Source organism: Micromonas commoda, chromosome 14 (genome assembly GCF_000090985.2).
Source record: "Micromonas commoda chromosome 14, complete sequence".
NCBI lineage: Eukaryota > Viridiplantae > Chlorophyta > Mamiellophyceae > Mamiellales > Mamiellaceae > Micromonas > Micromonas commoda.
This window is the reverse complement of record NC_013051.1, coordinates 129,502-157,281: the sequence shown is the minus strand read 5'-3', so window position 1 is coordinate 157,281 and position 27,780 is coordinate 129,502. Positions and strand designations below refer to the sequence as shown.

General features: G+C 65.3%; 16 protein-coding genes across 16 annotated transcripts; 8 read left to right on the top strand and 8 right to left on the bottom strand.

Moving 5' to 3' along the window:
• Positions 1 to 21: 21 nt before the first annotated feature.
• On the top strand, positions 22 to 848 carry MICPUN_63948 (predicted protein; the record flags this gene model as incomplete). Its single annotated transcript, XM_002506059.1, has 1 exon — positions 22 to 848. The coding sequence occupies one exon, from the start codon at positions 22 to 24 to the stop codon at positions 736 to 738; it is 717 nt and encodes a 238-aa protein (XP_002506105.1). The 3' UTR covers positions 739 to 848.
• Positions 849 to 877: 29 nt separating this feature from the next.
• MICPUN_63947 (predicted protein) lies at positions 878 to 3,073 on the bottom strand (the record flags this gene model as incomplete). The annotated part of the gene is made up of 1 exon (XM_002505858.1): positions 878 to 3,073. The coding sequence occupies one exon, from the start codon at positions 3,071 to 3,073 to the stop codon at positions 878 to 880; it is 2,196 nt and encodes a 731-aa protein (XP_002505904.1).
• Positions 3,074 to 3,244: 171 nt separating this feature from the next.
• On the bottom strand, positions 3,245 to 6,225 carry MICPUN_88269 (predicted protein; the record flags this gene model as incomplete). The annotated part of the gene is made up of 4 exons (XM_002505857.1): positions 3,245 to 4,198; positions 4,664 to 5,023; positions 5,257 to 5,842; positions 5,915 to 6,225. Coding segments are annotated over 4 exons (2,211 nt in total), but the record flags the coding sequence as incomplete, so codon positions are not given.
• Positions 6,226 to 6,978: 753 nt separating this feature from the next.
• MICPUN_63945 (predicted protein) lies at positions 6,979 to 9,087 on the top strand (the record flags this gene model as incomplete). Its single annotated transcript, XM_002506058.1, has 2 exons — positions 6,979 to 7,071; positions 7,194 to 9,087. The coding sequence occupies 2 exons, from the start codon at positions 6,979 to 6,981 to the stop codon at positions 8,229 to 8,231; spliced, it is 1,131 nt and encodes a 376-aa protein (XP_002506104.1). The 3' UTR covers positions 8,232 to 9,087.
• Positions 9,088 to 9,485: 398 nt separating this feature from the next.
• Positions 9,486 to 11,619, top strand: MICPUN_63943 (predicted protein; the record flags this gene model as incomplete). Its single annotated transcript, XM_002506057.1, has 2 exons — positions 9,486 to 9,488; positions 9,637 to 11,619. The coding sequence occupies 2 exons, from the start codon at positions 9,486 to 9,488 to the stop codon at positions 11,464 to 11,466; spliced, it is 1,833 nt and encodes a 610-aa protein (XP_002506103.1). The 3' UTR covers positions 11,467 to 11,619.
• A 33-nt stretch (positions 11,620 to 11,652) lies between these two features.
• Positions 11,653 to 13,089, bottom strand: MICPUN_75359 (predicted protein; the record flags this gene model as incomplete). Its single annotated transcript, XM_002505856.1, has 1 exon — positions 11,653 to 13,089. A coding segment is annotated over one exon (1,437 nt), but the record flags the coding sequence as incomplete, so codon positions are not given.
• A 383-nt stretch (positions 13,090 to 13,472) lies between these two features.
• On the top strand, positions 13,473 to 14,657 carry RCA (ribulose bisphosphate carboxylase/oxygenase activase; the record flags this gene model as incomplete). The annotated part of the gene is made up of 1 exon (XM_002506056.1): positions 13,473 to 14,657. A coding segment is annotated over one exon (1,185 nt), but the record flags the coding sequence as incomplete, so codon positions are not given.
• Positions 14,658 to 15,500: 843 nt separating this feature from the next.
• Positions 15,501 to 18,542, bottom strand: MICPUN_88167 (predicted protein; the record flags this gene model as incomplete). The annotated part of the gene is made up of 3 exons (XM_002505855.1): positions 15,501 to 15,896; positions 15,954 to 16,653; positions 16,747 to 18,542. 3 exons carry the CDS (start codon positions 18,540 to 18,542, stop codon positions 15,501 to 15,503), a joined length of 2,892 nt encoding a protein of 963 aa, XP_002505901.1.
• A 204-nt stretch (positions 18,543 to 18,746) lies between these two features.
• MICPUN_104011 (predicted protein) lies at positions 18,747 to 19,565 on the bottom strand (the record flags this gene model as incomplete). The annotated part of the gene is made up of 1 exon (XM_002505854.1): positions 18,747 to 19,565. The coding sequence occupies one exon, from the start codon at positions 19,563 to 19,565 to the stop codon at positions 18,750 to 18,752; it is 816 nt and encodes a 271-aa protein (XP_002505900.1). The 3' UTR covers positions 18,747 to 18,749.
• A 191-nt stretch (positions 19,566 to 19,756) lies between these two features.
• MICPUN_63938 (predicted protein) lies at positions 19,757 to 20,419 on the top strand (the record flags this gene model as incomplete). Its single annotated transcript, XM_002506055.1, has 1 exon — positions 19,757 to 20,419. One exon carries the CDS (start codon positions 19,757 to 19,759, stop codon positions 20,417 to 20,419), a length of 663 nt encoding a protein of 220 aa, XP_002506101.1.
• A 156-nt stretch (positions 20,420 to 20,575) lies between these two features.
• On the top strand, positions 20,576 to 21,754 carry MICPUN_63937 (predicted protein; the record flags this gene model as incomplete). Its single annotated transcript, XM_002506054.1, has 1 exon — positions 20,576 to 21,754. One exon carries the CDS (start codon positions 20,576 to 20,578, stop codon positions 21,695 to 21,697), a length of 1,122 nt encoding a protein of 373 aa, XP_002506100.1. The 3' UTR covers positions 21,698 to 21,754.
• Positions 21,755 to 21,785: 31 nt separating this feature from the next.
• Positions 21,786 to 22,316, bottom strand: MICPUN_63936 (predicted protein; the record flags this gene model as incomplete). The annotated part of the gene is made up of 1 exon (XM_002505853.1): positions 21,786 to 22,316. The coding sequence occupies one exon, from the start codon at positions 22,314 to 22,316 to the stop codon at positions 21,789 to 21,791; it is 528 nt and encodes a 175-aa protein (XP_002505899.1). The 3' UTR covers positions 21,786 to 21,788.
• Positions 22,317 to 22,527: 211 nt separating this feature from the next.
• On the top strand, positions 22,528 to 23,103 carry MICPUN_63935 (predicted protein; the record flags this gene model as incomplete). Its single annotated transcript, XM_002506053.1, has 1 exon — positions 22,528 to 23,103. One exon carries the CDS (start codon positions 22,528 to 22,530, stop codon positions 23,101 to 23,103), a length of 576 nt encoding a protein of 191 aa, XP_002506099.1.
• An 85-nt stretch (positions 23,104 to 23,188) lies between these two features.
• Positions 23,189 to 24,721, bottom strand: MICPUN_104008 (predicted protein; the record flags this gene model as incomplete). Its single annotated transcript, XM_002505852.1, has 1 exon — positions 23,189 to 24,721. One exon carries the CDS (start codon positions 24,719 to 24,721, stop codon positions 23,189 to 23,191), a length of 1,533 nt encoding a protein of 510 aa, XP_002505898.1.
• A 212-nt stretch (positions 24,722 to 24,933) lies between these two features.
• MICPUN_63933 (predicted protein) lies at positions 24,934 to 26,112 on the top strand (the record flags this gene model as incomplete). The annotated part of the gene is made up of 1 exon (XM_002506052.1): positions 24,934 to 26,112. One exon carries the CDS (start codon positions 24,934 to 24,936, stop codon positions 26,110 to 26,112), a length of 1,179 nt encoding a protein of 392 aa, XP_002506098.1.
• A 71-nt stretch (positions 26,113 to 26,183) lies between these two features.
• MICPUN_109441 (predicted protein) lies at positions 26,184 to 27,727 on the bottom strand. Its single transcript, XM_002505851.1, has one exon. It carries the CDS (start codon positions 27,566 to 27,568, stop codon positions 26,252 to 26,254), a length of 1,317 nt encoding a protein of 438 aa, XP_002505897.1. The 5' UTR covers positions 27,569 to 27,727; the 3' UTR covers positions 26,184 to 26,251.
• Positions 27,728 to 27,780: the final 53 nt, after the last annotated feature.

Here is a 27,780-nt window from a genome sequence, read left to right as displayed (position 1 = left end):
AGGAGTATCGGAGTCGACGGCATGACCGCCAACGGTAATAGTAGGACGGAGACACCCTCGCGAGGGCCGCTGGACAGCTGGCTGATCCCGTCGATCTGCAAGAAGCCCCGGTCGCCGGGTCAAAGTCAACCGCGCACAAACGCATCGCCGAGGCCGATCGCTCACGCGCTCCCGCTGAGGCCGCCGGACCCTCGCCGGGTCCTACCGAGCTCGCCGCCCACCCCGGCGGCGCCGAAATCGAATGAACTCACCGCGCTGACCCTCAAAGGAGAGCTCCTGGTCGCCGCCATACTCGCCGGCGCCAAGCGATGCGAGAACCGCTCGTGGCAGATCGCGCCAGGCTGGTACGCCCTGCACCTCGGCTACGGCCAGCCGACGGAGGCGGAGGAAAACTCGTGGCGCAAGCACTGGCGCGCGTCCGAGGGCGCCAACCCGCCGATCCCGCCCGGCATCGGCGCGCGCCTTCCGAGTCGCGGCTCCATCGTCGGAGCCATATGCATCGGCGAGAACACCAAGGTGGTCAGCGCGGCGGCGGCGCGGCGCTGCCATGGTGGGTGGGGCGACGGGGGCTGGGCGCACGGGCCGAGGGTGCACCGAATCAAGCACGTCGTCGCGCTCAAGCAGCCGGTGACTGGCGTCAAGGGCAAACTCAGCACCTGGAGCGTGGTCGACGAGAGCACCGCGGGCGAGGCTGCGGCCAAGGCTGTGTGCGACGCAATCAAAGAGTTCACGGCTTGAACGTGTGAGTAAAGGTATTCGTTTCGTCGTCAACGCTAAGGGACGGGATCCCTCTGTGTGCTAGCTAGCTAGCTGTATCGTAGTCATGTCGTACCTCCGTACGTTCGTTTGTGAGCCGTGTTGTTCGTACTCGACGCGTTCACTCCCGGATCTTCTTCTTCGCAACGGCAAATCCGAGTGTCATCTGCCGCTTAGCCGGGGTCGGCGCCGGGGCGGCGCCACCCTTGATCTTCCGATTGGACAGAAACGCCGCGTTCTCCTTCTCGCTCTGCTCCTTGCAGGTCTCGCCACACCCCTCCAGGAACAGCTGGCGCTCGGCGGCGGTCCCGACGTACTCGTGGGAGTACACGATAGCCTTGCGCTCCTTCACGGCGTTTGACGACTTCTGCCTGTCGATGGGGGCAAGCGCTTTGCCCTTCGCCTTATGAAATTCGTTCAAGCCGGAGGTGATGGATTTGCTCGTATCGGCCATATTTTTGGGCGTGCCGTTCAGGTTCGTGCCGCGCCACAGAGGCGACGCGTCCCTCGACTTGCCCAGCTTGGTGTGATAGGTGGAACTGTGGTACCGTTGCGTGAAGGGGTCATCGTAGACGTCGGTTTTGGGGCGGCGGGTGGTGATAATCTTCGCCGCGTCGTATCGCGTCACCGCGGAGCCGATGCCCAAGCCCTGAAAGTCGGGCATGACCACGAGCCTGTGCTGCCGAATGCTCTGGACGCTCCTCCCGGGCTGGGGAATGGTCGAATCGAAGGCGACGGCGCGGTCGCCCAGGAAAAACACCCACGCCTGGCAGTTGGCGTTGAAGCCCCCGCCGCCGAGGTAGTGGTTCGCCGAGAACTCCGCCCACCAGGCCTTCTTGACGTCAACCTTGACGCCTTTGTCACCACCCGCGATCTTACGGCGGGTAAGGCGGATCGTGGGGCGGCGAATGAGGTCCTCGGGGGACCACGTGGCGGTGTCCGATTGGGTCAGAACCGGGTCGACGGAGTCGACGTCGACCTCCACGCCGGTCTCCGCGGAGAACATGACGTCCGGCTGAAGTTCACGCGCGATCTCCTCGCCGTGGCAGCTCAGCAGCACCAAACCCCGGATGCGCTCGCGTCTGACGTACGCGCCCACGCGCCTCGCCACCACGGCGCGCGTCGCCGGGGGCAGAGACGTGAGGAACTCATCGAGGACGGCGCCGGTCCCGATGGAGTCCGCGAGGGACACCAGGTACGCCTCGGAGGTGGACATCTGACTCGGATCCGCCTCGCACAGCTGTGTCACCGTGCGTCCGTGTTGTCCGCATCTGACGAACTCGTCGAGGCCGAGCGCCAGGAACCTCGCGACGCGAACGTCGATGGACTCGATGAACCCGCCTTTTGCCCAATCTTCGCGGGGACCGAAAGCGTCTGCGCACGCCATCGTCTTGCCGGACCCGCTTCGGCCGCTGACGAGCAGGATCCGCAGCGGCGTCTCTCCCTCCTTCGCGTCGTTCCTCGAGTCGTCCGCCGGCGGGTACTTGACGCGCTCGATGACGGACCAGGGGAGACGGTGGACGGACGTGACGCTGTTACCGTCAAAAGGAACGGCGAGCGCCTCGGACGCTTTTTTCACCCAGTCGTCGACCTTTATTACCGACGTCTTGAGCTCCTTGACGTCGGTCGAGGACTGACGCCCGGGCGGTGCGGCGGTGATGTCGACGTCCGAGTCGTCGATGACGATCTCCGGGCCGAGCGTGGGTCCGGCGCCGTGACGTATGACGAGGGTGTTGGTCTCGAGGCACAACACCCAGTCCGCGCCGAGGTGACCCCCGACCTCCGGGAAAACCGTGAAGAACAGCCTTCGTAGCCCTCGCTTGACCACGTCGGACTTGACGAGGAGCTTGGCAACGCCGGCCGCGGCGGACGACGCGGCGTCCCTCGATAATGTCGCGCCGAAGTCGTCGAAGACGGTTTGGTGCGCGTGGACCCTGAGCGCGAGCTCGGCCTTTGTTCGCTCGCCCCCCGAGAGCGCAGCGAAGGGCCTGAGGAGCGCGGGGACCGCGGAGAGGCCGCACGACTGCAGCGCCGCGACGGACGCGTCGGGACTGGCGCCGATGCAGCTGACGACCGCCCTGTCGGGGGGCCACTGGAGGGGATCCGTCGGCTGAGGCTTGACCCCGAACGCTCGTTGAGCGACGCGGGCGAGGGAGCTTTTGCCCGAGCCAAGCCCCCCGACCACAAGCCCGAGGCGGAAAGCGGCGGGTACGCCCTCGACGCGTCCCTCCCATCCCGCGCCGCCGACGCGCAGAGAGGCGAGCTGCGCGGGCGTGAGCGCATCGTGGATGACCCGCGGAGAGAGCGGTTGCGACATCGCGGCTGTCTGTGAGTGCCGCGAAGAGACCCGCCCGAAGACCCAAGTAGGACCCCCTCTTCTTCACAGCTGGTCACTTCTGTTGTCGTTGTGTACTTTTCGTGACGGACCCGGCACCATTTTCAGAGATGGCCCGGAAGGCCTTGCTATTGCTCTTACAGCACTACAAAACTACAAAATAAGACTAGACGCGGTCGTCGAGGTGTCATCGCCGCTCATCATCCTCAGTTTCACTGAAGACCCGTCCAGGGGAGCCGCGAGGCCGAGTTGCCTCATCCACCCGAAAAAAGAAAAATCATCCGTCGGCAGGAACGACTCCATCAGCGCTTTCCGCTCGTTGGGGGACAGGGAACGCACGGGGGGAAACATCGCGTCCTGCTCGTGGGGCGCATCGCGATGTAGCGGCATGAGTCGCGACACCATGTACCTCGCCTGCGAGCTGCCCTCCCTGAACATCCTCACCCTCGGCACCGGGAACCTTCCCGCCGCGACTGTCGCCGCGTGCCCCGCCGCGGCTCCCCGCGCCGCCGCCAACCTCTCCTCGTCCGCGGACACGCCGTGACCGACCCACACGAAAACATCCGTGCCGTGGTCGAGCACGAGCGCGTCCACGCTCCTGAGGGCGAGGTCCGCCGGCGGGATCTTCTCGAAAACGTCCCCGCCGCGCCAGACATACAGCCGGGGAACCAGCATGCTCCGCGCCAACGCCTCGCCGGCGCCAAGGAAAAGCTGCCTCATCGCCGCTCGCTCGTCCTCGTGACCCGCCAACGTGCCGAGCATGGGACCCCTGAGCAGGTGGTACATGGCCTCGGCGAAGTCCCCGAGCTCACGCGGGAACGGATCGTGAAGCGAACCGCCGTCGGCGTCGCGTCGCGCGAAGACATCCGCCACATCGAGCACCCTCGCCTCCACCCGCTTGCAAGCCTCCTTCGGTCCAACGGCGTCAGACTGGGCGTCCAGCGCAGTCTTCTTCGCGGCGAGGACGGCGGCTACCGAGCTATCGACCCCGCGCAGATAAGCCGGCATGGATGGAGCCACTGGGATCCGCCTGGTCATGCACCGAGCGACGCGGCCACCCTCGGGTGATGGAAACCAAGCCACAAACTGAACGTGAACGTGACTCGCCTCGACGTCCCCGGCGTACTCCAGGAACACTGCGACGCTCTGCGATGTTTGGTGGATAGGCGAATGTCAGTGCCGGACGTTTTGTTGATTGTCCTAGTCGAGGTTAAAATCGGCCGTGTCGTTTCGGATGTGGCGTTTTTCATGAAACCGTGAGCTAACAGAGAGGACCACACACGGCTTTCTGTAAAACGCAGCTTTGATGTTGCGCGGAAGTTTAACTCGAAGCCCGTTGCAATCTGGGGCAGTGAGCTGGTATCCACGCCTCGCGGGCAAAAGCGGTGTCGGGATGTATCGACGCAATTTGGCCCGAAACCTCCGAGAAAAAGCGAGGCGGCAGGCTGGTTATGCATCGAGGTCGAGTGTACGACCCACACGAAGCCCATGCGCGCACATGAGCGTGCCGGGCTCTTGGCAAGGGGTCGAAACGGAGCGGACTCGATTGGGTCGACAGTTGGGACGACGCACCTGCGAGATATCCCTGCTCTTCAGGCGGAAGGCATCCGCGGCTTCCTTGGCGGTCGAAGCTGAGTCACTTGCCGGGAGAGACGGCGCAGTCGCCAACGTCGCCGCCGCTTTCGACAATGCCTCCACAGCGCCAATCACCCGGGCGCAGCCGATGCCCGCGGAAGCACGGACGGTGAAGATGGCGCCGTTACTCGCGGGTCGTCGCACCGCCGCGCTCAAGTTCTCGAAGAACGATTCGCCAAAGTCCTCGAGGAGGAGGATGACACCGCCGGTGGCATCGGCAAGGGGCGCTAATTTCAGCGCCCCCACAGCCTCTCTACCCCCAACCAGTATGTCGACCGACACCCCAAGCTTAGCGATCTGCGAATGAAAGGAAAAAGTGGTCAGCGATGCGATCATACATGGCGTCCCAGGGAAAACATCCACGCGTGTGTCCAGTCAGGAGGTGTCCTCAGTCGTGTTGTCATTGTTGTCTTCACGAGGATAGTCAGCAAAGATTAAGCTATACGGACATCAGCGGACCTCCGCGTGATCCTGGACCCCGAAAAGGGCGGGCGCGACGAAACAGGGAGGGGAATTCGGTCGTCACTCACCGTGATGGACAGCTCGTCCACGTACTCCTTCGCCGCCTTCTCCTCAAAGTCGAAGAGTTCCGAGTCCTCATCCGCGGCGACGCCACCCGGCCCACGGGTCGCCGGTCCGCTCGCGCACACAACCACCCTACCGCCAGCTGTGCCGCCACCGCCGCCCGTCGTACCGTGCCTCAGCAGCGCGACGGCGGTCTCCAGCGCCGGTCCGAGGCACCTCGGTCGCCTCCTCACGCTCCCGCCGCCGCTCGCGGGTCGAAGCGAGGAGACGATGGCGTCGATTGCGTCGGCGCATTCGCTCAGCGGCGCGACGTACATTCGACCATCCCCGACCAGGTCCTCGACGTCCTCGGGCGTCGGCGACCTACTTCCCGGGAGCACCTCCGCCGCCGCCACCCCCGTGTTGACCGAGAGGTCGTACGCGGCGACGGCGGCGGCGTACGTCAAAAATCCCACTCGCGTCGAGGGATCCGAGCCCCGAACGCACCGGAGCAGCGACCGGCGCAACGACGCGCTCTCGTCGTCGTCCATCGACTCGTCAACCACAAACACCACCGCGGGCGGCGTCGAGGCGGAACCCGCGCCCGAGGCGCTCCCGAGGGGACTCACGTCAAGGAGCCCGGTTCCCACGAGGGGACGCAGGTCACCGCCAATTCCCACGAACGCCGCCGCCGCCGCGTCCGTGAGGTACTCGACGTCGACACGCGTCAGCTCCGGAAAGCCAGCCGCCGCGCCGGGGGCGCCAACCGCGAACATCGCGTCGGAGTTATCGCAACCGCAGAAGCAGCACCTCCACATGCCGTTGGCGGTGTCCACCGCGCAGAACGGGGACACGAACGCCGCGCACCGCGCGCACCTCGCCGGGTCCCTGCGCAGCGCCGGTTCCTCCGCCGGGGCGCCAACCGCGGCGGGGGCAAAGGGAGACACCAGCGCGCCCAGCGGCAGACTGCCCGCGTTAGCGAGCGCCTTGGTCCTCGGGAACGCCGAGCACGTGGCGGCGACGCGCGTGTCCACTCCGTGCGTTGCGCTGGATGCATCGTCAGATATCGACAGTCCCTGCGGACGTGGGTGGAGAGGAAGGAGGTCAGCTCGATCGATGGGACGACGGATCGAGATCGGTTAGGTTTTGTTAACGAGCGTGCGGGGCTTCGTCACGGGCCTTCGCGGGACTGCGCGCACCTCGAGCGATGGGGGTGCGAAGTGTGATGACGTGGACGCGACGGGGTTGATGAATCCACCCGCAGATCGAGACGGCGTGGAGTTGGGCCTCGAAGACCAGGCGCTCACGGGAGCGCCCCCCGCGCCGACGTGGGTCGGCAACACGTCGTCGCGCGCCATCACTGGTTCCCGGCGCGGGTCCCAAACTCCAACCGCCGGATCGACACCCATCCGACGCCGAGCTCTCTAGCTATCTCACCGCGTCGCCGCACGCGTCGAGGACGATGAAGCCCCCTGCTAAGTGCGTGAGAGGACGGATCTCCCCGCCGCTTTGTCGACCATCACGGCGCGTCGTTCGATTTCATTTTTTGATGTCGTTCTTCTGACTGTAAACCATACGATGTTAACCACCAACTGTTCATTTTGTTATTTCGAGTTTGTGCCTTTTCAGTCAGATTTCCGCAGGCGACTCCGAAATTCGAAGCGTGCAGCTGAGGTGGCAAGCCTTGAGCAATCCGGGCCACAATCTGAAGCCACGGCATTGCTGCGAGGCGCGCGTGGGGGTTCGCCATGAATCGCACGTATCGCGGCGGGTCGGTCACTCCCGATCCGTCCCTATTCACCGCGGTGATGGAGGGCCAGTGGGAGATCGTCCGCGAGAAGGTGAGCCCCTCGACAACGCACCGTCCGCTCGCGCGCGGCAATTTATTCCTCGAACCGACGGTCCCTCCGCCTCCCCGCAGACGCTGACCGAACCACACGCGCATCTTACCCTCTCTTCTCAGCTTCTCGCATTGGCCACCACCGCGGCGATCATGACCGCGGTGGCCATCTCCGTGTCCATCCTGCTCCTCTTCCTCTCCCTCGCGCTCGTCGTGGTGTTCAGGATCCTGGTCGTGCCCACCACCCCGGCGTCCACGAGGCAGGAGCTGGTGTTTGATTACGTCCCCGCCGCGCCCACCGCCGTGAGCTCCTTCCTGGGCGCCAAGGAGACCAAGGCGCTGGCGCTGTACGACAACCCCAAGCTCATCACCGATGCGGCGCTGACATCCTCAAGGGTGCTCACCCCTGGGCAGAGGTTCGACGTGTCCGTGTCGCTGACGCTCCCGGAGACGAGGCACAACGTCGACGCGGGGGTGTTCCAGGTGAGAGCCGAGCTGCTCACCGCGCGGGGGGAGGTGATCGCGAACGCCACGAGGCCGGCGATGCTGGCGCACACGGGCACGGAGGTGAGGCTGCTGAGGCTGCTCGTGTCGTGGCCGCTCCACGCCTTGGGTCTGGTCGAGGAGGTGAGGACGGTGACGCTGCCCATGTTCGAGGGGGTTGGCGAGCGGCTCACGCGGCCGTTTGCGGGGGTGAGGGTGACGGTCGTGCCTCGCGCGGGCGGCGGGCCGAACGCGGTGCCGCAGATGTGGAGGGCGCACGCGGATCTGAGGATGGACATGTCAGCGCTCACCAGGTTCCTGTACCACTACCCGGCGAGTTCCTTCGCGGTGATGGTGCTGGTCACGTGGGGGTACCTGTGCGCCGCCGCTTTGCTCGTCTTTGCCGCAGCCGCAGCCGCCGGGGTCGTGCGGGTGCCCACCAGCTTCGCCGGTGAGGTTGTTCGCAGGGCGAGCGCCGCGGACGGCAAGCAGCGGCTGGATCCCTTCTTCGACGGGATGGGTCTCACCACCAGCTCGGACGACGAGGCCGTCTCCGCGGGTCCCACCCCGTCCAGGCTCAGCGCCGACTCGGAGGGCGGCGAGACGACTACAAACGGGGGCGGCGGCGGCGGCGGCGGCGAGGGACTCCGCCAACGAAGAGGGCGTGATTTTGAGTGACGGCCTGTATTTATGTGATCCAACATCGCGCGCGCGTGCGTCTCGAAGCGTCAGTCCCCGCCGTTCGAGGCGTCAGTCCCCGCCGTTCTCGCCCCCCTCTTGTGCGGCAGCAGCCATCTTGTGCTCCACAAACTCGTCGATGAGGTACGGCCACGCGCCAGCCGGATCGTACCCCTCCAGGTCGGGTCCGATCTGCCTGGAGAACTCCAGCGCCTGGCTCCATGTGTCGTGCGTTATGGGTTTGCCGTGGTCCTTCTCCAGGAACTCGCACCACTCGTCCACCAGCGCCCACTTCCCCGTCAACAGCACCTTCCACATCGCGCACGCAATCTCGAGGGGCAGGCTCTTTTGGTTGGGCTCCTTGGCGAAACCGAACGAGAACTCGTACACGTCCTTGAATCCCCTCTCATCCTCCAGCTCCTTTCTGAGCTCTGGGATCTTTGACTTGATCTTCGCGGCGGTGTCCGCGCCCATCCGCCTCAGGCCGGAGGTGAACTCCTCCTTGGTGTACTTGCCCATGGTCTGCGCGCCCATCTTGAGGGACACGACCAAGATCACCGGGTCCATCGCGTCGATGCCTATGTCCTCGCAGAAACGCTCGATGCCCTCAGCGCCCACCATTTCCTCGTCATCGTCATCCGCGCGGTAAGTAGCGTACGTCGCCTCGACCTGCTCGGGGTTCGTCGACCCACCAAGAGAGCCCACCGGGGAGGTGAAGAACATCTCCAAGCCAACCTCCAGGTCCCACCGCGCATCTTTCAGGATCTTGAGCGCCACCTCCTCGTCCGCGTCCGCGACCGCGGCGAACCGACGGACCTTGTCCTTCTGTGCCCGGTTCAGCTTGTTCATGTGGCCGAACGCTCCGATCTTCGGCCGCGTAGTTGCGGCGCCACCGCTCGGGTCCTCTCTGGCGCGGCGGCGAGGCGAGGTGCCCTGGCTGGTTCAACTTCGAAGGGACCGATGAGATCTGGCCCGGCATCGCCTCGGATGAGGAACACGACCCTCGCTCACAGCTGTCGGTCAGTCTCACCGGTCCGGCAGTTTGAACCGCGAAAGCGGATCCGCGGATGGCTGAGCGACTCGCGCGAAATCCAAGTCAGCTTTTTAGCTTTCTCGTTGCAGCCCCCCGGGACGGCCGCCACTGAACCGAGCGTGCGGCCGGGAGACGAGCCGAGGGGACGCGTCAAGCCGACGGAGAGGCTGAGGACGATGTCAAACCGCGCCTGACGCGAGCGTTCGAAGCGGCGGAGAGAGATGGTGCGCACGAGCCCTCCCGCCGAAGGGGTCGTCATTTTCGACATTGTTAGAGCGTGTTTTTCGGTCGCGAAGGAGGGCTCGCTCCCCCACGAAACCGCTCCTGCTGACCCCACCTCCCCCCCATCTCACGCCCTTCTCGTCCCCGCAGGGTGCCGTGTGCTCCAGGAACAATAGGAACAACGACAACAACAATAGCGACCGTCCGAACCGGGCGCTGCGTCGGCCGCGGCCCAGGACCCCCGCGGTCAAGCGGGTGAGGGACCCGTCGACATCGCCCGAGTTTTTGGACTCGCTGCTGCCCCCGCCCGACACCCTGCTCGCCTGCTCGGTGCGATGCGTGGCACAGAGCCTGGAGGGTTGGCACGAGCGCGATGAGGACGAAGGCGACATCGAGAACATCGACACCGACGACGAGGGCGACGTATCACGCGTCGACCTGAGCGTCCTCCCGTCGGACCTCAGCCAGCGGGTCTTCGAGGACCTGGTCCAAACGCGCCGGCTGACCGCGCGGGTGACTGGCGATTTCATCGGGTGCCACCTGACGGAGGCCAACCTTCGGTCGTACCCGGGCTTGACCGACGACTGGCTCGCGGTTCTCGCAACCTCCGCGCCGAACCTGTCCTCCATCAACCTGTCCGGGTGCGCGGCGCTCACCCCCGACGGCTTCAACGCCCTCGCCGCGTGCGTCGAGCTCGAGTCGCTGGATGTGAGCGAGTGCCCGGGCGTCAACGACAACGCCCTCGCGGCGGTGGCGTCCATGTCCCGGTTACGACGCCTGGCGTGCGCGGGTTGCGACGGTATCACGGGCGCCGGTCTCAGGTACGTCTCCGGCGCGACGAAACTGAGGTGCGTCAACCTGGAGCGGTGCAACGGCCTGACGAACGGGCTGGTGTACCTCAGCGGTTTGACCGAGTTGGAGCGACTCGACGCCGGGTGGTGTAACCACGTCGACTCGAACGACGTGACGTCTCTGAGAAGTCTGAAGAAGCTGAAGCACCTAAACCTGGCGAGAACCAAGGTGGACGACCAAGGAGTGGCCACCATCGGCTCGCTGTCGGCGCTGGAGACGCTCAACCTCGCGGGTTGCAGAATCACAGATGGAGCGTGTTTCCTGCTCGGCGGCTTGACGGCGCTCAAGGAACTCTCGCTCGAGTGGTGCAGGGTCGGGGACGGCGGGGTCAGACGGCTCGCTTCGCTGGCGAAACTCGAGGTTCTAAACCTCGGGTACTCATCGGTGACCGACGAGGGTGTGCAGCACCTCGCGCCGCTCGTCAAGCTCCGCGAGATTGACCTGGACTCGTGTCAGGTTGGGGACGACGCATGTAAGGCGCTCGCCGAGTGGCCCAACCTCGAGGACGTCAACCTGAGCGACACCGCCGTGGGTAACCTGGGTCTAAAGCGCATCTCGAAGCTCACCCGGCTGCGCAGGGTCAACCTGAGCTACAGCAACGTGTCGGACGACGGCGTGATGTACCTGGAGAACGCGGCGTCCATTCGGTCCCTCTCGCTGGACACGAGGATGGTCACCGACGAGGGCCTCGGTTACCTCGCCAAGCTGAAGGACATAGAGGAGCTGGACCTGTTCGGGGCGAGGATAACGGACGAGGGCGCGAAACATCTGCGCCACATGCCGCGGCTCAAGACGCTCGAGCTGTGCGGAGGGGGTATAACGGACGCGGGTGTCAAACACATCGGCGACGCGTGCAGGGAGTTGACGCTCCTGAACCTGGGCCAAAACTTTCGCATCTCCGACGCGGCGGTTCCGTTTCTCCTGCAACTTCACAAGCTGGGTTCGCTCAACTTGCAGTACAGCAGGATATCCAACGAAGGCGTGACGCAGCTGTCGCAGCTATCGAACCTCACCACGCTGGCGCTGAAGGGGTGTAATCGCGTGTCGCAAGCAGCCGTGGAGGAGCTGAGGGCGAAGTGTCCGAGACTTTCCGAGGTTGGGTTGGACAACGCGACCGCCTCCGCGTGATGCGGTGACCGACTGGCGCGCCGCGCCCGAAATTTTCTTTTAGCACAAAGACCTCGAATCTCGAGGCCAACCTTGACGCGCCGACCTCTCGTTGTGCGCTGTGTAATCTATCGACAATGTCGTCAAATCAATAAAATGTCAGAGACTATCGTGCACGTCCTCAAAGTGGGAGCTGTGGCGCAGGGGTATCTGGTACCTGTCCCTGATAGTCTCGTCCGCCTGCTTGAGCTTGGAGGTCTCCAGAACCACGATGTTGGGCACGTTCCCGCGCGTCACCTCCAGCCTGATGAACTCGTCCCCCGCCTTGATGGATTTCTTGACGGCGGCGACGAAGCGATGCATGTCCGCCACCGGCGACCCATTGACGCTCTTGACGTAGTCCAGGCCGACGCTGTCGAAGGTGAAGCCGATGTTGGCCTCATCGGACAGAACCTGCGACAGGACCACCACCTCTTTCTTGTCCGGCCCGCTGATGCCGTCGTAGTACTGCTCCACCAGGTGCGTGGGGGCGTCCTTGAGATCGCCGCCCCAGCTCTGCAGGTACTCGAGCGAGAGGGGCTGGAACAGGAGGCCGCCGACAATCACAAACGGCGGTCGCACGTCGTACTGACCCCTGGGCACGAGCTGGTGCAGTGTCTTGAGCGTCACGTCGATGGTCATCTCCACGCCCTCCCTGAGCAGACGGATGGGAACCACGTCCCCCACGTACCTCGCCTGGAGGATGGCCACCATGGCCAGCCTCTGGCCCAGGAACACGGCGCTCCCGTCGTTGGCCAGCTTGACGCCGTCAACCTCGAGGAGCACGTCCCCGGGGATGAGCGACCCCTCCGCGCTGCTCCCGTGCTCCACGTGCGTCACCATCACCCCGGTGTCGGTGTCCTTCATCTTGAGGTACTTCCTCAGCGACGGGGACTGCAGCAGCTGCAGGTGCACCCCGAGGGAGGGCAGGTTAGGGGGCGGCTTCTCCTCGGCGTCGTCGTCGTCGTCGATGCCCCGCAGGAACCTGTCGATGACCGGCGCCGGGACCATGTGACCCTGATTCTCCACCGAGCTCCCGGCGTACCCCTGGAACGCGACGCCCACCAGCCCGCCCGTGCTCTGGCTCAGCACGGGCCCGCCGCTGTTCCCCGAGTTGATGGCGGCGTCCACCGTCACCGCGAGGGCCCTCGCGTGCGAGTGCGAGTAGGACTGAACCTCCACCCGGGACACCACGCCCTCGGTGATGCTCAGGTCGTTCCCCCCCACCGGGAACCCGAGCACGTACACCTTCTCCCTCAGCTTGGGCAAACGCACCGCCTTGGCCTGCGGCAGCGGCACCGGGTCCACGCCGTCCAGACCCTCGTCGACGGCGACGAGCGCGAGGTCAACCTCGTGCAGCACCGACACGACGCGCGCGGGAACCTTATCCGGGGAGTTGGCGAGCTGGACCTGGATGTAGGTGGAGTTGGCGACGACGTGCGCGGCGGTGAGGATGAGGCCGCCGCCGTCGGCGTCGCGCCGGATCACCGCACCGGATCCCGTGCTCCTCTGCGCGGTCTTGGTCTGCCACGGATTAACCCAGTCCGGCTCCAGGAAGGTGACCAGGAGCTTGACCACAGCCTTGTACTCGTCGAGGTCGAACGGGAGGTCGTCGTCATCGAAGCTCTCGCTCAGCGCGATCTCGGCCTCGTCGTCCGCAGCCTCCTCGGCGATGACCGCGCGTCGCGGGGTTGCGCGTTTCGGCCTGAGGAACGGCCTGAGGACGGCGTGGCCAGCCTTCGAATCCCTTCGGCCGGGAGCGACGCGGCGAAGTGCGACGGCGCCGGGGCACGCGCGGATCGCGCACGCACTCATCATTTGGAGCCTTTGAGACGGAACGAGAGGTCCGCTCGAGTGCTTGCCCGGATGGCGGTGCACCGGTTGTGATAGGATAGACTGCGCCGATTTTCCGTTGTTCGGCAGTTCGGGAAGAGCTCGCGGGCCTATCCTTTTCCTTTCCACTTGGCAGTGCATCACAGCCCGCAACGATGCGGGCGGTGGCGGCCGCGTCTCCCGTGGTCAGTCGACCCGGGGGTGTGAGGTCGGGACGATTGCGCTCTCGAGTCGTCGCGGCTCGGGCTCGGGAGGAGCGCACGGATGCCCTCGGTGGTCAAGACTACATACTGTCCCAAGCCTCCGGCGTCCGGGAGGAACTGTTCAAGGGCAGCATCTTGGGGGTCGATGCGGACGTGGCCACTGGGGACTTGAGGGCCAGGGGCGAGATCAAGCAATTCGGAGATATCAAGGACCACGCGAGCTACCACATACCGGACAGGTTCTTGGACAGGTTCGCGACCCACATCGCCAAGAACCTCCTGATCGATGGGGGCGCCAACCTCGGTTCCGTGCCTCTCATTCTCTGCGTCTGGGGTGGGAAGGGTTGCGGCAAATCCTTCAACCTCGAGCTGTGCTGCAAGAGGCTCGGCGTGTTCCCCGTCGTGGTATCGGCCGGCGAACTCGAGGATCCCACCGCGGGCGAGCCCGGCGCGATGCTGCGGCGCAGGTACCTCACCGCCGGCAAGCACATGTCCGCGTCCGGCGCGCCGACGTGCGTCATCGTCAACGACGTGGATGCGGGCGTGGGACGGTTCAAGGACGACAAGGCCACCGTCAACAACCAGATCGCGCAGGCGACGCTGATGAACCTGTGCGACGAGCCCAACCGCGTGAGCGTGGGGGGCGAGTGGAGGAGCGACGACCGAGCACATTGTCCGCGGGTTCCAATCGTCGTCACCGCCAACGACCCGAGCGTGCTGTACGCGCCGCTGACGCGAAACGGACGCACGGACCTATGGATGTGGGAACCCACGCGGGGTGAGATTACCAAGATGGTACACGACGCCCTGGACGGAGCCCCGGGGTACGGCGGGGAGAGTGACGCGTTGGAACTGGTGAACGCGTTCCCTTCGCAGCCACTGGATTTCTTTGGCGCTGTTCGGTCTAGATGCGCCGACGACGCCGTCCGTCGCTTCATCGCGCGCGTGGGGCTCGAGAACCTCGGCGCCACGCTGTGCGGTCATCGCGGGAGGGAGGGTGGCGACCCCGGCTGGTCCGCGTCCACACTGACCGGCATGGACGCCTCCCTTCGGTCTCTGCTCGAGGCGGGCGCGGAGATTGCCCGGGAGCAGCAGAACGTGATGGACGTGGCGCTCTCGCGGGAGTACGTCGCCAACTGGACGGAGGGACCGAGCGCCGAGGAGATACGCGCGCGACGATCGATGGAGCGCAAGATGGCGGACGCCAACTCGGCGGCGCTGGAGGCTGCGGAGGAGGCGAGGCTCGCGTCGATCAGGGCGCGGGCGGAGGAAGCGGCGGCGAGGTCGAGGTCGGCGGAGGCGAGAGCCGCGGAGGAGGACGCCCGCCGCGCGCTGATGGAGGCGTCGCGACGGGCCAAAGAGGAAGGGGTGGATCTTTCCATCGCCGTGGGTGCATCCGCGAGGGAGCCCGACCCGGAGGATGTGCGTCGGGAGGCGACCGCCGCAGAGGAGGACGCGTTACCTTGGCGGGTCGTCGACGCCATCGACTGCTACCGGTCGTTGAAGGAGGGCGCCGCCGTCCTGCTAGACGTGCGGCCGAGGAAAGACCACGAAAGGGAGGCGATCAGGGGTTCGCTGTCAGCTCCCGCGGCTGACCTATCCGGCGGCATCAGCGACAGGGTCGTGACCCCCAACCTCGACAACATGGCGTCGCGGGTGGCGAAACTGACTGACGAGTTGAAGGGAAAGACTGTCGTCGTGGTCGGGGACGGCGAGCCGTACGTCAGGGACGCGATTCGCGCGCTGCGAGTGACGATCGGCGAAGAAGTCGCGGAGATGCGGGGCGGACAGGTGGCCTGGTTGAAGTACTATACTCCCGCGGGGAAGCCCAGGCCCAGGTACGTCGGCTATGGCAAGGACAACGAGGAGACGTTCTGGACAGCCTCGAACTAAGATTAGCGAGCTCAGAGACACGCATAGATAGAGACACGTAGCCACTCGACACCGAAAGGTTCAAAGGTAGTTTACAGGCTTCAACGCTTACTCATCGTCACCGAGCTCCGCCGGGAGCAACGTGATGTCCCTGACCGTGTCACCGTCGGAGAGCTTCATCACGTTCACGCCCTTTGCGGCGCGGCCCGACTGCGGCCTGATGCTGGCGACGTCGTACCTGTTCATGACGCCGCCCTGGCTTCCTATGATGACGTGCTCGTGCTCGTCCGAGTCGAGGCCGGTGAGGCAGAGCGCGGCGAGCTTGCTCCCCTTCATCAGGCCCATCCCCTTCTTACCTCGCCCCGCCCTCGACTGCTGCGCAAACTGCGCGACGGAGATGCGCTTGCCCCTGCCGTCGCTGGACACGAAGAAGAGCATCGGCCCCTTGGCGTCCTCATCCTCGCCGTCCTCCTCGCTGTCGTCTTCGACGTCGCCCGCCGAAGCCTTGTTTAGGCCCAGGGACTGAACCACGGCGCCCGGGACCACGGCCATGCCAGCCACGTTCGCCGGGAGCGCCTCGGAGGTGTCGTCGTCCTCGGAGGTATCGTCCAAACCGTCGGGCTTGAAAGCCATCGCCTTGACGCCCGCCGCCGCCCTGCCCTGCGCCCGGACGGAATCCGCGTCGAAGTGGATGACGCTCCCGTCGATGCCGCCGATGATGATCCCGTCGCCCTTCTTGACGATGTCCACGTGCTTCAGCCTGTCGCCCTTCCTCAGGACCAGCGCCTTCTTGCCGTTGTTCCTGATGCCGACAAACTCGCTGGCGCAGGTCCGCTTGATGAGGCCCCGCGCCGTGACGAAGCAGAGGCTGGTCTCACCCTCCTCGCCCGGCTCCTCGGTCGTGTCCACGGGGAGCATGGCGGTGATGGATTCGCCCTCCGCGAGCTTGAGCACCCTAGTGAACGGGGTGCCGAGGGCGCTGGTGGACGCCTGGGGGATGTTGAACGCGCGAACCGCGTGGACCCTGCCTCGGTCGGTGAAGAAGAGGACGGTGTCGAGGCCGTTGCAGTGGGTCACCTTGGTGACCTCGTCGCCGCCGCGCATCTTGCCCATGTTCCTCCCGCGCGTCGCCCGGTTTTGCTTGGAAAACACCGCCGGGTCGATGCGCTTGATGTACCCGCGGTTGGTCATGATGACCAGCGAGGGGGAGTTGAGCATATCGAGGGTCACGTTCATCTTCTTGGCGTGGATCTGCGCGTCCCTCATGGCGCGCTCAGCCTCTGTCAGGTCACCGAGCGGGATGTCCTCGCCGTCCTCGTCCTTCGGGTGGAACGAGTGCGCATCCGCCAAAGACGTGTCTATGTCGGTCCTGCGGTCGACGCCGAAGGTGTCCCTGAGCTCCTTCGCCTCCCTCGCGACGGTGGCGATGACCCGCGACCGGTCACCCAGCAAACCGGTCAGGTCCTCCACCCTAGCGGTGAGCTCCGCCTCCTCAGTCTTCAGCTTGTCGTGCTCGAGGCCGGTCAGGCGTCGCAGGGGCATGGCCAGCACAGCCTCCGCCTGTTTCTCGCTGAGCCAGAACGGCTTCTCCTGGAGCGCCGCCTGCGCCGTGGGCCCGTCCTTTGCCGCCCTGATGGCGGCGACAACCGCGTCGGGCGCGGCTTGCACCGCGAGGTAGCCCTCCACGACGTGGAGCCTTCCGGACGCCTTCTGGAGCTCGTGCCTCGCCCTGCGCTCGACGGCGTCGCACCTGAACGCGAGGAACTCCCGCATTATCTCCATCAGCGACAACACCTTGGGTTCCCGTCCCACCAGACCCACCAGGTTGACGCTCACCCTGGTCTGCAGCTTCGTCCTTGCGTAGAGCTGGTCGAGGACAAAGTTGGCGTCCGCGCCCCTGCGAATCTCCACGACGACCCGCATGCCGTCCCTGTCGGACTCGTCCCTCACGTCCGACACGCCCTCGATGGTCCTCGAGTTGACGAGGTCCGCGATTTGCTCGCAGAGCGAAGCCTTGTTGGTCTGGTACGGGATGGAGGTGATCACCACCGCGTCCCGAGCCTGGCCGTTCCTGCCGCCGCCGCTAACCTTCTCCACCGTCGCCGCGCCCCTCAGGTTCACGCCCCCCTTGCCCGTGCGGTACATCTCCTTGAAACCCCCGCGCTGTTGCACGATGATGCCGCCCGTGGGAAAGTCCGGCGCGGGCATCACCTCCAGCAAATCCTCCAGCGTGCACCTCTCCGGATCCGACGCGAATCGAACCAACGCGTTCGCAACCTCCCTCAGGTTGTGGGGCGGGATGGACGTAGCCATGCCCACGGCGATGCCCGTGCTGCCGTTGATGAGCAGGTTGGGTAAGCGCGCGGGGAGCACCGCGGGTTCGGTCTGGGATCCGTCGAACGTCTCGGTGAAGTCGACGGCGTCGAGACCGATGTCCGCCAGCAGCATCGCCTCGGCGGCGGGCTTGAGGCGGCACTCGGTGTAACGCATCGCCGCGGGGGGATCCGCGTCGAGCGAGCCGAAGTTACCGTGGCCGTCCACCAGCGCCGAGGACATGGAGAAGTCCTGCGCCATCCTGACCAGGGCGTCGTACACGGATTGGTCGCCGTGAGGATGAAACTTGCCGAGCACCTCGCCCACGACTCGCGCGCACTTTTTGAACGGTTTCTTCGAGTCGAGACCGAGCTCGTGCATGGCGTAGAGAATGCGACGGTGCACGGGCTTGAGGCCGTCCCTGACGTCGGGGAGCGCTCGACCGACGATGACCGACATGGCGTAGGAGAGGTACGATTGGGACGCCTCGAGGTGAAGCTCGAGGTCGACGATGCGTTCGTCCTCGACTCCGGTGTCGCCGCCGCCCCCACCGCCCGTCACCACGCGGGTCGCCACGTTGCCGCCCCTCGCGTCGCTGGAGAGGAGGCGCCGCCGCGGATCTCGCGTTCGATCGAACGTTCCGCGCGTGTCACCCAGCGCGGCGACGACGGCGCTGCGACGGGTCCATCGCGTGCCCCACGCGGCGTCGGGTGCGGCGAGCGCCGCGGTCGATGAGGAGGAGCCCCAGAAGCCTCGGAGGGACCCGAGGTGGGATCGGAGCGCGCTCGACGACGCCGCGCTCCTCGCCGCCCTCCTCACGGAGGCTACGTTACTCATCACACGTGTTCCGATGACGCCGGTCTCAGTAGCCATATCAGCGCTGCATCCCCCGGGTGCGTCGTGTGTGCGGAGCTCGCGTCACAAGGCTGGGTTTTTGAAAAGTCCTCGGGAAGTCCTCGGTGTCAGCATTTCGAGATATTTTGGGACACTTCCCGGGTGTCCACCTGCGGGTTGCCACGTCTCGCTACTTCTAAGTCGTCACTATTAATATGCTGAGTTGAGAAGCTTCAAGGTCTTCAACCGGTTGGACTCCAGCCGGTCGTCGACCCTGGAGGACTTCCGCTTCAGCTTGATGACCTTGCCGCTGATGTGGTCGTACCGGCGCTCCGAGCTCGAGCTCTCAGATGAGGACGACGAAGACGACGACGACGAGGATCTTCGCCTCGACTTGGACTTGCTCTTCTTCTTCCCCTTGCCCTTTCGTCTCCGCTTATCGTCCTCCTTCCGTCCTCTCTTCCTCTTCCTCTTGCGCTCGTCCTCCATCCTCTCCAACCGACGCTTCAGCTTGGCGCCCCGCACCCGCTCCTTCAGCACCGCATCGACGAGCTCACCCTTGGACATGCCGGGGATGTCCGCGTCATCTCCGTCGTCCTCGCTCCCGGACGTGGACGTCGCCCTTCCCTTTCCGCGTTCCTTACCGTCCCCGAGTGCGACGAGCCTCTCGCCGGTCGAGTCACCGGTTCCCAGTCGGAGGGGCGGTTCCCCATCCACGCCACCCACCGCGAGCCTCTTCGCGTCCGCCCCGTCGCCGTCGTCGTTCCCGAACCCCGGGAGCCTCTTCCCTTCTTTCTCCGCGTGTTCCTTCAGCCTCAGCTTCACGTCGTCTCTGACCAGCTTCATGTAGTCGCGGCCGTGCACGCCACCCACGGGCACCCGCTGACGCTCCGCCACCCCGTTGACGTCCACCCCAGCCCGGATGGCGTCGTTGCACCGGTCCCGCAGCTCAGACACGGAGGTCATCCCCTTCTTGACCGCCGCGAGGACGGCCATGGACTTCTGGAGGGCATCGCCGCCGCCCATGGCGCCGCGCGCGCGTGTCCCTTCCCCGAACGTGTGGCGCCGGTCCTCGGTTATGTTCGCCGGTTTCGGCGCGGGTTTTCCTGAGCAAGTTTTGCTATTGTAGTAGCTAGGGTTGGATCTAGCATCCGGGGGCCACTTCACACCGAGCGGGGAGCGCGACGCACGCTCCTCGTTCCGGACGTTTACAGAACATGTCGACCCGTCGTGCGCTTCTCCTCGTCGGCCGCCGGCTCCTCGGCCCATCCGACTCGGCCGCCGCCCTCGAGGCGCTCGCGGGTACCACCGTCGTGCACGCGCGAGAGATGTCGACCCGCGGACGGGGAAGGTTCCGCGGAGCGAGGAGGCCCGTCGGCAAGGCCGCGCCGCCCCCCGCGCTCGAGGACCCGTGGGAGGAGGTTAAGGACGAGACCACGGGGCAGACGTACTGGTGGAACGTGCACACGAACGAGACGACCGCGTTGGGGGCGCCGAAGCCGATGGGAAACACGAGCCTCGCCCCATCGCAGCAGCAGGCTGGCGCCCCTCCGCCCGTGGGCCAGCCCCCGCAGCAGAGGTCCGTGATGGGCGCGTTCGGCAGCATGGTCGCGGAGGGGATGGCGTTCGGCACGGGTTCGGCCATAGCACACCGCGCGATCGGGAGCATCTTCGGGGGAGGAGGCTACGGGTACGGGGGCGGCTACGGCGGCGGGGGATCTGCCGCGGGTGGTCCGCCGGCGCCCGGAAGCGCTCCGGAGGTTCCTCCGTCGGACGCGGCGTCGGGCGGGTCGTCGATGTGGGGCGACGAGTTCGACGCGGACTCCGATAGCTCGGACGGAGGCGGCTGGGGAGACGTGTTCGACGGGTGGGACGAGTAAGAGAAGGGCGTGTGTAGGCCTCTCGTCATGAAAGTCTGCAAAAAAACTTCGCTTCTGGAACCTTCTTCCCGCACACGTCCATCGGCGCGAGGTGCTGTGAACGCGTCGAGTGTCGTAGACCAACCAGTCGCCAGCCCCGGAGTCTAGACGAGGTAGATGGCCGAGGCTGCGAAGGAGCGCGGCAACGCCCTGTACAAGAGCGGGAAGTTCTCCGACGCGGTCGCCGCGTACGATGAGGCCATCGCGGCCGACCCCACGATCGCGTCCGTGCACGCCAACAGAGCCGCCGCGCTCTCGGGGCAGGGGAGGGCGTTCTTCGCGGAGGCGGTTCGATCGTGCGTGACCGCCGTCGCGCTGGATCCGTCTTACGCCAGGGCGCGCTCCAGGCTCGGACAGCTGTGCACGAAGATGGGCGAGCTGGACACCGCGACGACGGCTGCGGAGGATCTCGCCAGGGCCGACCCCGACAGCGCGGCGGCGAAGGCCCTGACGAGGCTCCTCCGCGCTCTGAGGGACGGAAGGAACGAGGGCAACGCCGCCTTCAAGTCGGGCGAACACGCGAGGGCGAAGGAGGCGTACACCGCGGGCATCGCCAAGGCGGCCGAGTCGGATCCCGACCGAGACACAAACAAAGACGCCGAACAGACGACGACGACCGAGACTCTCGCTGAAAGGATGCCGTGCGCCCTGCTCCTCTGCAACCGAGCCGCGTGCTCGTCCGCGCTCGGCAACCACGCCGACGCCCTCGCCGACGCCGACGCCGCCCTCGCCGCCGATCCGACCTACGTCAAGGCGAGCCTACGTCGAGCGCACGCTCTCGAGGCGCTGGGCCGAACGGAGGAGGCGGCGGCGGCGTTCGCGGCGATCCGCGCGGAGCTTCCGGGGGATCCTAACGTCGCGGACGGCGTGAACCGGTGCGTGCGCGCGACGGGTAAGGCGTCCGACGAACGCGCCGGTCCGATACACGTCACCGACGGGGCGCAGTACGCGCGGTTAAAGGCGGCGGCGAAGCTGTGCGTGGTGGACTTTACGGCATCCTGGTGCGGGCCGTGTCGCTCGATCGCGCCGGTGTTTGAGCGGATGGCGCTCGCCAACCCGTCCGTGCACTTCCTCAAGGTTGACGTGGACGAGGTGCAGGACGTGGCGGCGTCGGAGAACGTGCGGTCGATGCCCACGTTTAAGCTGTACAGGTACGGGTCGAAGCTCGAGGAGTTCTCCGGCGCAGACGCCAACCGGTTGCAGGCGTGGCTCACCAGGTATCTGCCCACCGTGGCGTGAGGAATCGTCCTGCCTTCAATTTTAGCGCGTCGTTACAACATCGTGGCGGTTCGCGTCGTTCGTAGTCTACAAGTGGTCGAAACAAACGTCATCACGTCGAACCCGAGGAGCATCGCAGCATGCAGGAGAATGTCCCGCTCGTTCCTTGCGTCGGGTTGTCCCAGGTGCCGGTGATCTCCGGTGTCCCGTTGAGCGCGTGCAGCCTACCGTCGTATGTCACGTCCGTCGGGGGCACCGGTCGCTCGTACACCTTCTTGAACTGGACCCGTCTGGTCAGCGGGTCGAAGCTCCCTCGCAGGGTGAAGAAAATCGTGGAATGGCCCTCGACGTCCGCGGAGTCGTCGAAGTATCCGGCTCCGAAGGCGGTCACGCTCGCGCTGGTGTCCGCGTCCAGGGTCAGCGACCACCGAATGGGGTTGGTGGGTACCGTCGGATCCTGCGCGAGGCACTCCGGAGAAGGCCACGCTTCTCCGACCCACAGACCGGCGACGACCTCAGCCTCTTCGGGATTCCCCGAGTTTCCCGTCCCTCCTCCCAGAGCCCTGGCTATGCTCTCGACGTCTTCATGGACGGGCGCGACCCTCGGTGGGGAATAAGGATTGATACCCCCCTTACCCATCCTTCCCTTGAAGACGCGCGCGCGTGGATGGAAGGTGAACGGAAGGCGTGCGTGCGCCGACGCGAGCATCGAGTGAAGCGCGTCGGCGTCGCGCCAACTTTTTCATGAGCCCGCTGAAGGCACCCTCCGAACTTTGACGAGTTGTCAAACTCCGTCCATCTGGCTCACTCGAACCCGCGCGGGTGTGCGGTTGACTCGGGAAACGGGGTCGATGTCGGGCATGAGCGCGATCGTGATGACGAAGGGAGTGATCCGCGCGCCCTCGGCGACGCGAAGGTCGGGCACCGCGTCGCGGCGCGGCGGACACGGGCGCACCTTATCTTCATCGCGCACAACCGCTTCCCGAGACGACGACGACGCAGCCACGGGGTTCGTCAACATCAAGGGCGACGAGGGCGTGGACGAGGCCAGGACGGAGGTGCCCCAGTCCATCAAGGATCAGTACCGGCTGATCGAGGATCCGACGTGGCTGGAGCGGGAACTGCTCCGCCAGGACGACGGGTACCCGACGAGTCGAGCCGCGGTGCTGCGACAGACGTTCATGACGGGTGACGCCAAGGGGTTCGGGTACGCGGTGAGCAGCATCCAGCTCACGCTCGCGATGTTCGCGTGCGCGTACGTCGCCTTCGCCGCCGCGCGCGTGCCGGGCGCGGAGGAGGGTGACCTCATATACGTCGTGGGAGGCACGTGGAAGTGGTTCGCGCTGCTCGGCGCGACGAGTTTCTACCTGGAGTGCGTCAAGTTCGTGGAATCAGTCGTGGGCGTCGAGGGACGACGAAAGATGTGATGAACCAGTGATGGACTCTCGGGTCGCTCGTAGCGTTGTAACAACAGTCTCGCGTTGGTTTGATGCCCGTTCGACGCGGGTGCGGTCAGCTGAACGCCAGGGTGGCCTGCGTGAACGCCTTCTTCGGCAAACGTGTGTGCGGTATCCTCGGCTCGTCCAGCGTTATCCTCGGCCGCTTCCTCGCCGCCGCCGCCGCGGTCGACGGGTCCCTGTTCGCCCCGGCGTTCTCCTGCCCGTCCCCAGCCGTCACCACCTTCCCCTTACCCTTCCTCCGACGACGACGCCACGGGTACGACCGGGTCTTACCCTTACCCTTACCCTCGGCCGCTCGGCCTTCGTCGCCGCCGGGGCCCGCTCCCGCGATTCGACGCTCGACGTCCTCCCCGCCATCTTCCCCGTCGTCCTCCTCGTCCACGATCGCGACGTGCGGTGACGCGGCGGTGACGCGGCGCACGCCCCGAACGGTCGCGCCGGCGACCGAAACGGTCGCGCCGGCAACCGAAACGGTCGCGCCGGCGACCCGACCCCAGCCCCCCCCGCGACCCCCGCCCGTCGCCGGCGGATCCGACCAGTACCGGCCGCTGCCAGCTGTGTCGCCGCCGGTGAGCCAGTCCCGCGCGGTGGCCACCCCGTCGTCGTCCGCCCAGCCGACGCGGGGCTCGTCCTCGAGGTCGCCGTCGGCGTGCGGCGCGCCGTCGGCCACGACGAAGGCTTCGTCGAGATCCCCGTCGTCCTCGTCGTCGTCGCTCTCGCTCCGATTGTTCCTCCAGTGGTCCTCCCGCGGGAACTTTCGTCTCGATCCGATCCCGATCCCGCCCCGCACGCGCGTCGCCCTCCTCCGATTCGCGGGTTCGAGCTCCGGCGCGCTCCACTTGTCGAAGGATCCGCCCGACGAGCGCTGGCCCCTCGAGCCCCCGCTGCCTCCCCCTCCTCCTCCTCCTCCTCCTCCGCCTCCGCCTCCGCCTCCGCCGAAGCCGCCGCCCTCGGACCACCGCGCGGGTTTGGGCCCGGTTCCGGTCCGCTCGTCGTCGCCGTATATGGACGCGCCCCAGGTGCTGAACCAAGCGGCGTCCTCCTCCTGCGCGGCTTTGGCGTGCTCGTCAATCTCCTCCTCCTCCTCCTCCTCCTCGACGACGACGTCGAACCCGTGGTCCCATCGATCCCACCGGGTGGACGCTCGCGGGTGGGTCTTCGAGGTCTTGGATGCGGTCGGCGCGCCCGATACTCCGCCGCCGCCCCATCGCGACCTCGTAGACGCGTCCTCCGGCGCGGCGGACCACTTGGGCGCCGCCGGTGCCGCCGACGCCGTCGCGCTCGCGTCCACGCTCCAGAAGGGCTTCCTGCCCGATCTGAACCCTCCCGCATCCGCGACGCCCGCGTTCCGGTCAACCCCGCCCTGCGTCACCTGTCTGAACGCTTCGGTGACGATCTTGAAGGCATCCTCCGCGGCGTCGCACCTGGCCTTGTCGGGGTGAAGCGTCCTCGCGAGCTCCTTGTACCTCGATCTGAACGCATCCACCCCGGAGCCCCTCGGCAGGTCGAAGACGACGTGAGGGGCGTTGGGTGGCGCGTTGAGGATGCGCGCCACGTGGGACTCGACGTCCGCGTGGGGCGGCATGTCGCGATCCGATGGGCCCTGACGAGCCCCGCGGGAGGTCCTCGCTGCCAAAGGGCGCGAGCTGGCGTGGCCCCGCTTCCCCGCTGTGCCGAGGCGGCGTTGGGAAATTCAAACCTCGAGCCAGCTGTCATTTCCAATCGGCAGCTCCCAGAAAAAGCCACGAAGCTTTGAAAAAGACACGACCCTCGACAGCCGCCACTTTCGACGTCGCCATGGAGCCAAGAAGGAGCGAGAGGATCAAAGTATCCAAGGAGGATGGCTTCGGCGTGCTGCTCGGTGCTCTGATCCGCGAGGTTCCCGACCTGTTCGATGCGGAGGTCCTGTCGAAGCTCGACGTTGAAGACCACCTCCGACTCGCGCAGGTGAACAAAGAGTGCTTGGACGCCGTGTACAAGTTGTCTCCCGTCGAGTTCATGAGCACGTGCCCCATATCGCGTCCATATCCGAAAGATTCGTGTCCGTATGACCATAATCTGTGGCTTTACGATTCATATATTGAGACAGGACACTTAGTACCAACGTGGCTGGGCATCCCGCCGACGACCAGTGGACATGAAGTGCAAGGAGATACACGTGCTTTCTTGAACAGGCAACACCAAGCCGCAGCGATGGGCCGTCTGGATGTATTGAAATGGCTCTGGAACCACGGACACAAGTGTGTTCACTACGAGACAGCATACTGGGCTGTGAAGTATGGACACATGCACGTGCTCGAATGGTTCTTTGAGCTTCCGATTGAACGTCAACTCAGAAAGGATGACGAGGACACGTTAGATCCGAATTGTTTGTTTGGTGACCCAGAGATTCTCTGCATGGGTGCTGCGCAAGTAGGCAACTATGAAGTGCTGAAGTTTTTGAGGGAGAAAGGATGCCCGTGGGGTAAGAGGACGAGTACCGAGGCATGTAGGTATGGACGATTGGAAGTCATGAAGTGGTTGCAAAAAGAAGGATGCCTGTGCGATTTGGACGGGTTCTTGAGTGTCTGCGGCGGCCACTTGGACGTCCTCAAGTGGATTCGAGAAACTTACCCTGGGTGCGCATTCGATGCACGCGCATCCCAATGGTCTTCTATACATAACCGGCTGGACTGTCTGATGTGGTTGAGAGAGCACGGGTGCCCGTGGGAAGCTAGTGTGATGAATCACGCCGCCGGCGGTAAAGGAAATTTGGAAATACTCAAGTGGGCGCATGAGAACGGGTGCCCGTGGAATGTCTCCACAGCCAACTGCGCTGCAATTTCTGGTAACCTTGAAATAATTAGGTATCTCCACGAGAATGGATGCCCGTTCAGCGAAGACGCATGCCGTCACGCCGTCGAAGGGGAACATTGGCACTGCCTCGATTACCTGGTGAACAACGAGCTCCCGGGCTGGGAGGAGTACAACTACTAGGAGACGACGGAAAAATATTGGCAGTGGGCTCTGTACTTGGGTTACGCGGGGTGACAAAGTGACAAACGATTGAACCACGAACATGCCTGCAATACACATTCCAACGTCTTTAAAAAATGAAAGAATGTCGCTCTCGCTTTTACTTGGGCCCGTCCGGCTCGCCGAGCTCCGTCCTCGCCGCCACCTTACCCCCGGCCTTGACCTCGTCCCAGCACTCGAGCGCGTTGAGGAACGCCTGGTCCATGTTGAAGTACTTGTACGACGCCAGTCTTCCGACGAAGCACACGCCGGGTTCGTCCTTTGCCAGAGCCTGGTACCGCTCGTAGAGCTCCCTGTTGGCGGGGTTGGGCACGGGGTAGTAGGGCTCGCCGACGTCGCAGCTGTACTCCTTGAATATGACCGTCCCTTTCGACTGCTTCGCCTCCGCCGGCTGATTGGGCTTGTGCTTGTACTCGACGATGCGGGTGAAGTCCACCTCGGGCCCCGGGTAGTTGAGCTGCAGGCACGGCTGGTAAAACCCGGGGTGCGGGGACTTATCCGACGCGTCGGGCTCGTGGTACTCCTCGAAGAACCGGAGTGACCTGTACTCGAGCTTGGGCAGGCCCTGCGAGGCGTAGTAGGCGTCGATGGGCCCGGTGAAGACGGTGAGTCCGCACTTGGGGAGGGCGGCTCTCTGCTCGAAAAAGTCCACGTTGAGTCGGACGGTGATGTTCGGGTCGGACATGATCATGTTCTCGAAGATGCGCGTGTACCCGTCCTTGGGCAGCGCCTGGTGCTGGTCCGAGAAGTACCTGTCGTCCCTGTTGGTGCGGACGGGAATGCGCGCGAGCACGGACGCGTCGAGCTCCTCCGGCCACTTGTCCCACTGCTTGTGGGTGTAGTGCTTGAAGATGGCCTCGTACAGCTCGGGGCCGGACCGGGTCAGCGCGGACTCCTCGCCGTTCTTCGGGTCGGGGTTGACGCTGCGTCTCGCGTCGAGCCACGCCTCCATCTCCTCCTCGGTGTGCACGTTCGCGTCGAACAGCTTGTTGACGGTCTCCTGGGACGGGGGAATGGGCACGATCTGGTACTCGTCGCGGATGTCCTTCACCTTGCCCTTCACCCTGTGCTCGTAGGGTATCCAGTCGCTGAACCTGTTGACGTATTCCCAAACGCGGTCGAATTTGGTGTGGAAGAGGTGGACGCCGTACTGGGACACCCTGAAGCCGTGCTTGTTGATGAAATCGTAGCAGTTGCCGCCGATGTGGTCGCGCTTGTCGATGATCAGGGACTTCAGGCCGAGCTCCTTGCTGCCGCGCTCGGCGAAGACGCACCCGCTGATGCCGGCGCCGACGATGATCATGTCGTACTCGTCCGCGAGCCCGTTAAGCCCCGCGAACCAGCTGGGGTCGTGGTCGTTGCCCCGGCGAACACTGAGGTCCATGCCCGCCCACTCATCGTTGCCGAGGGTGGTCATCTCGGATTAATCGCCAGCAGGTGCCGATCTTGACGGGATCCCGTCGGAGGTCGAGGCGGAGGCGCGAGTACGAGGACGCGAAGGTGACCGACGCGATCGGTCGATTCGCGGTTTTCGCGCGAGCGTCGCGAGTGCGAGCGTTCGACGGCACGAACCGGCGGCGAAGATTGACGCCGGGGCGCGCTCCGAGGTGTGGCGTCCTGTCGGTTTTC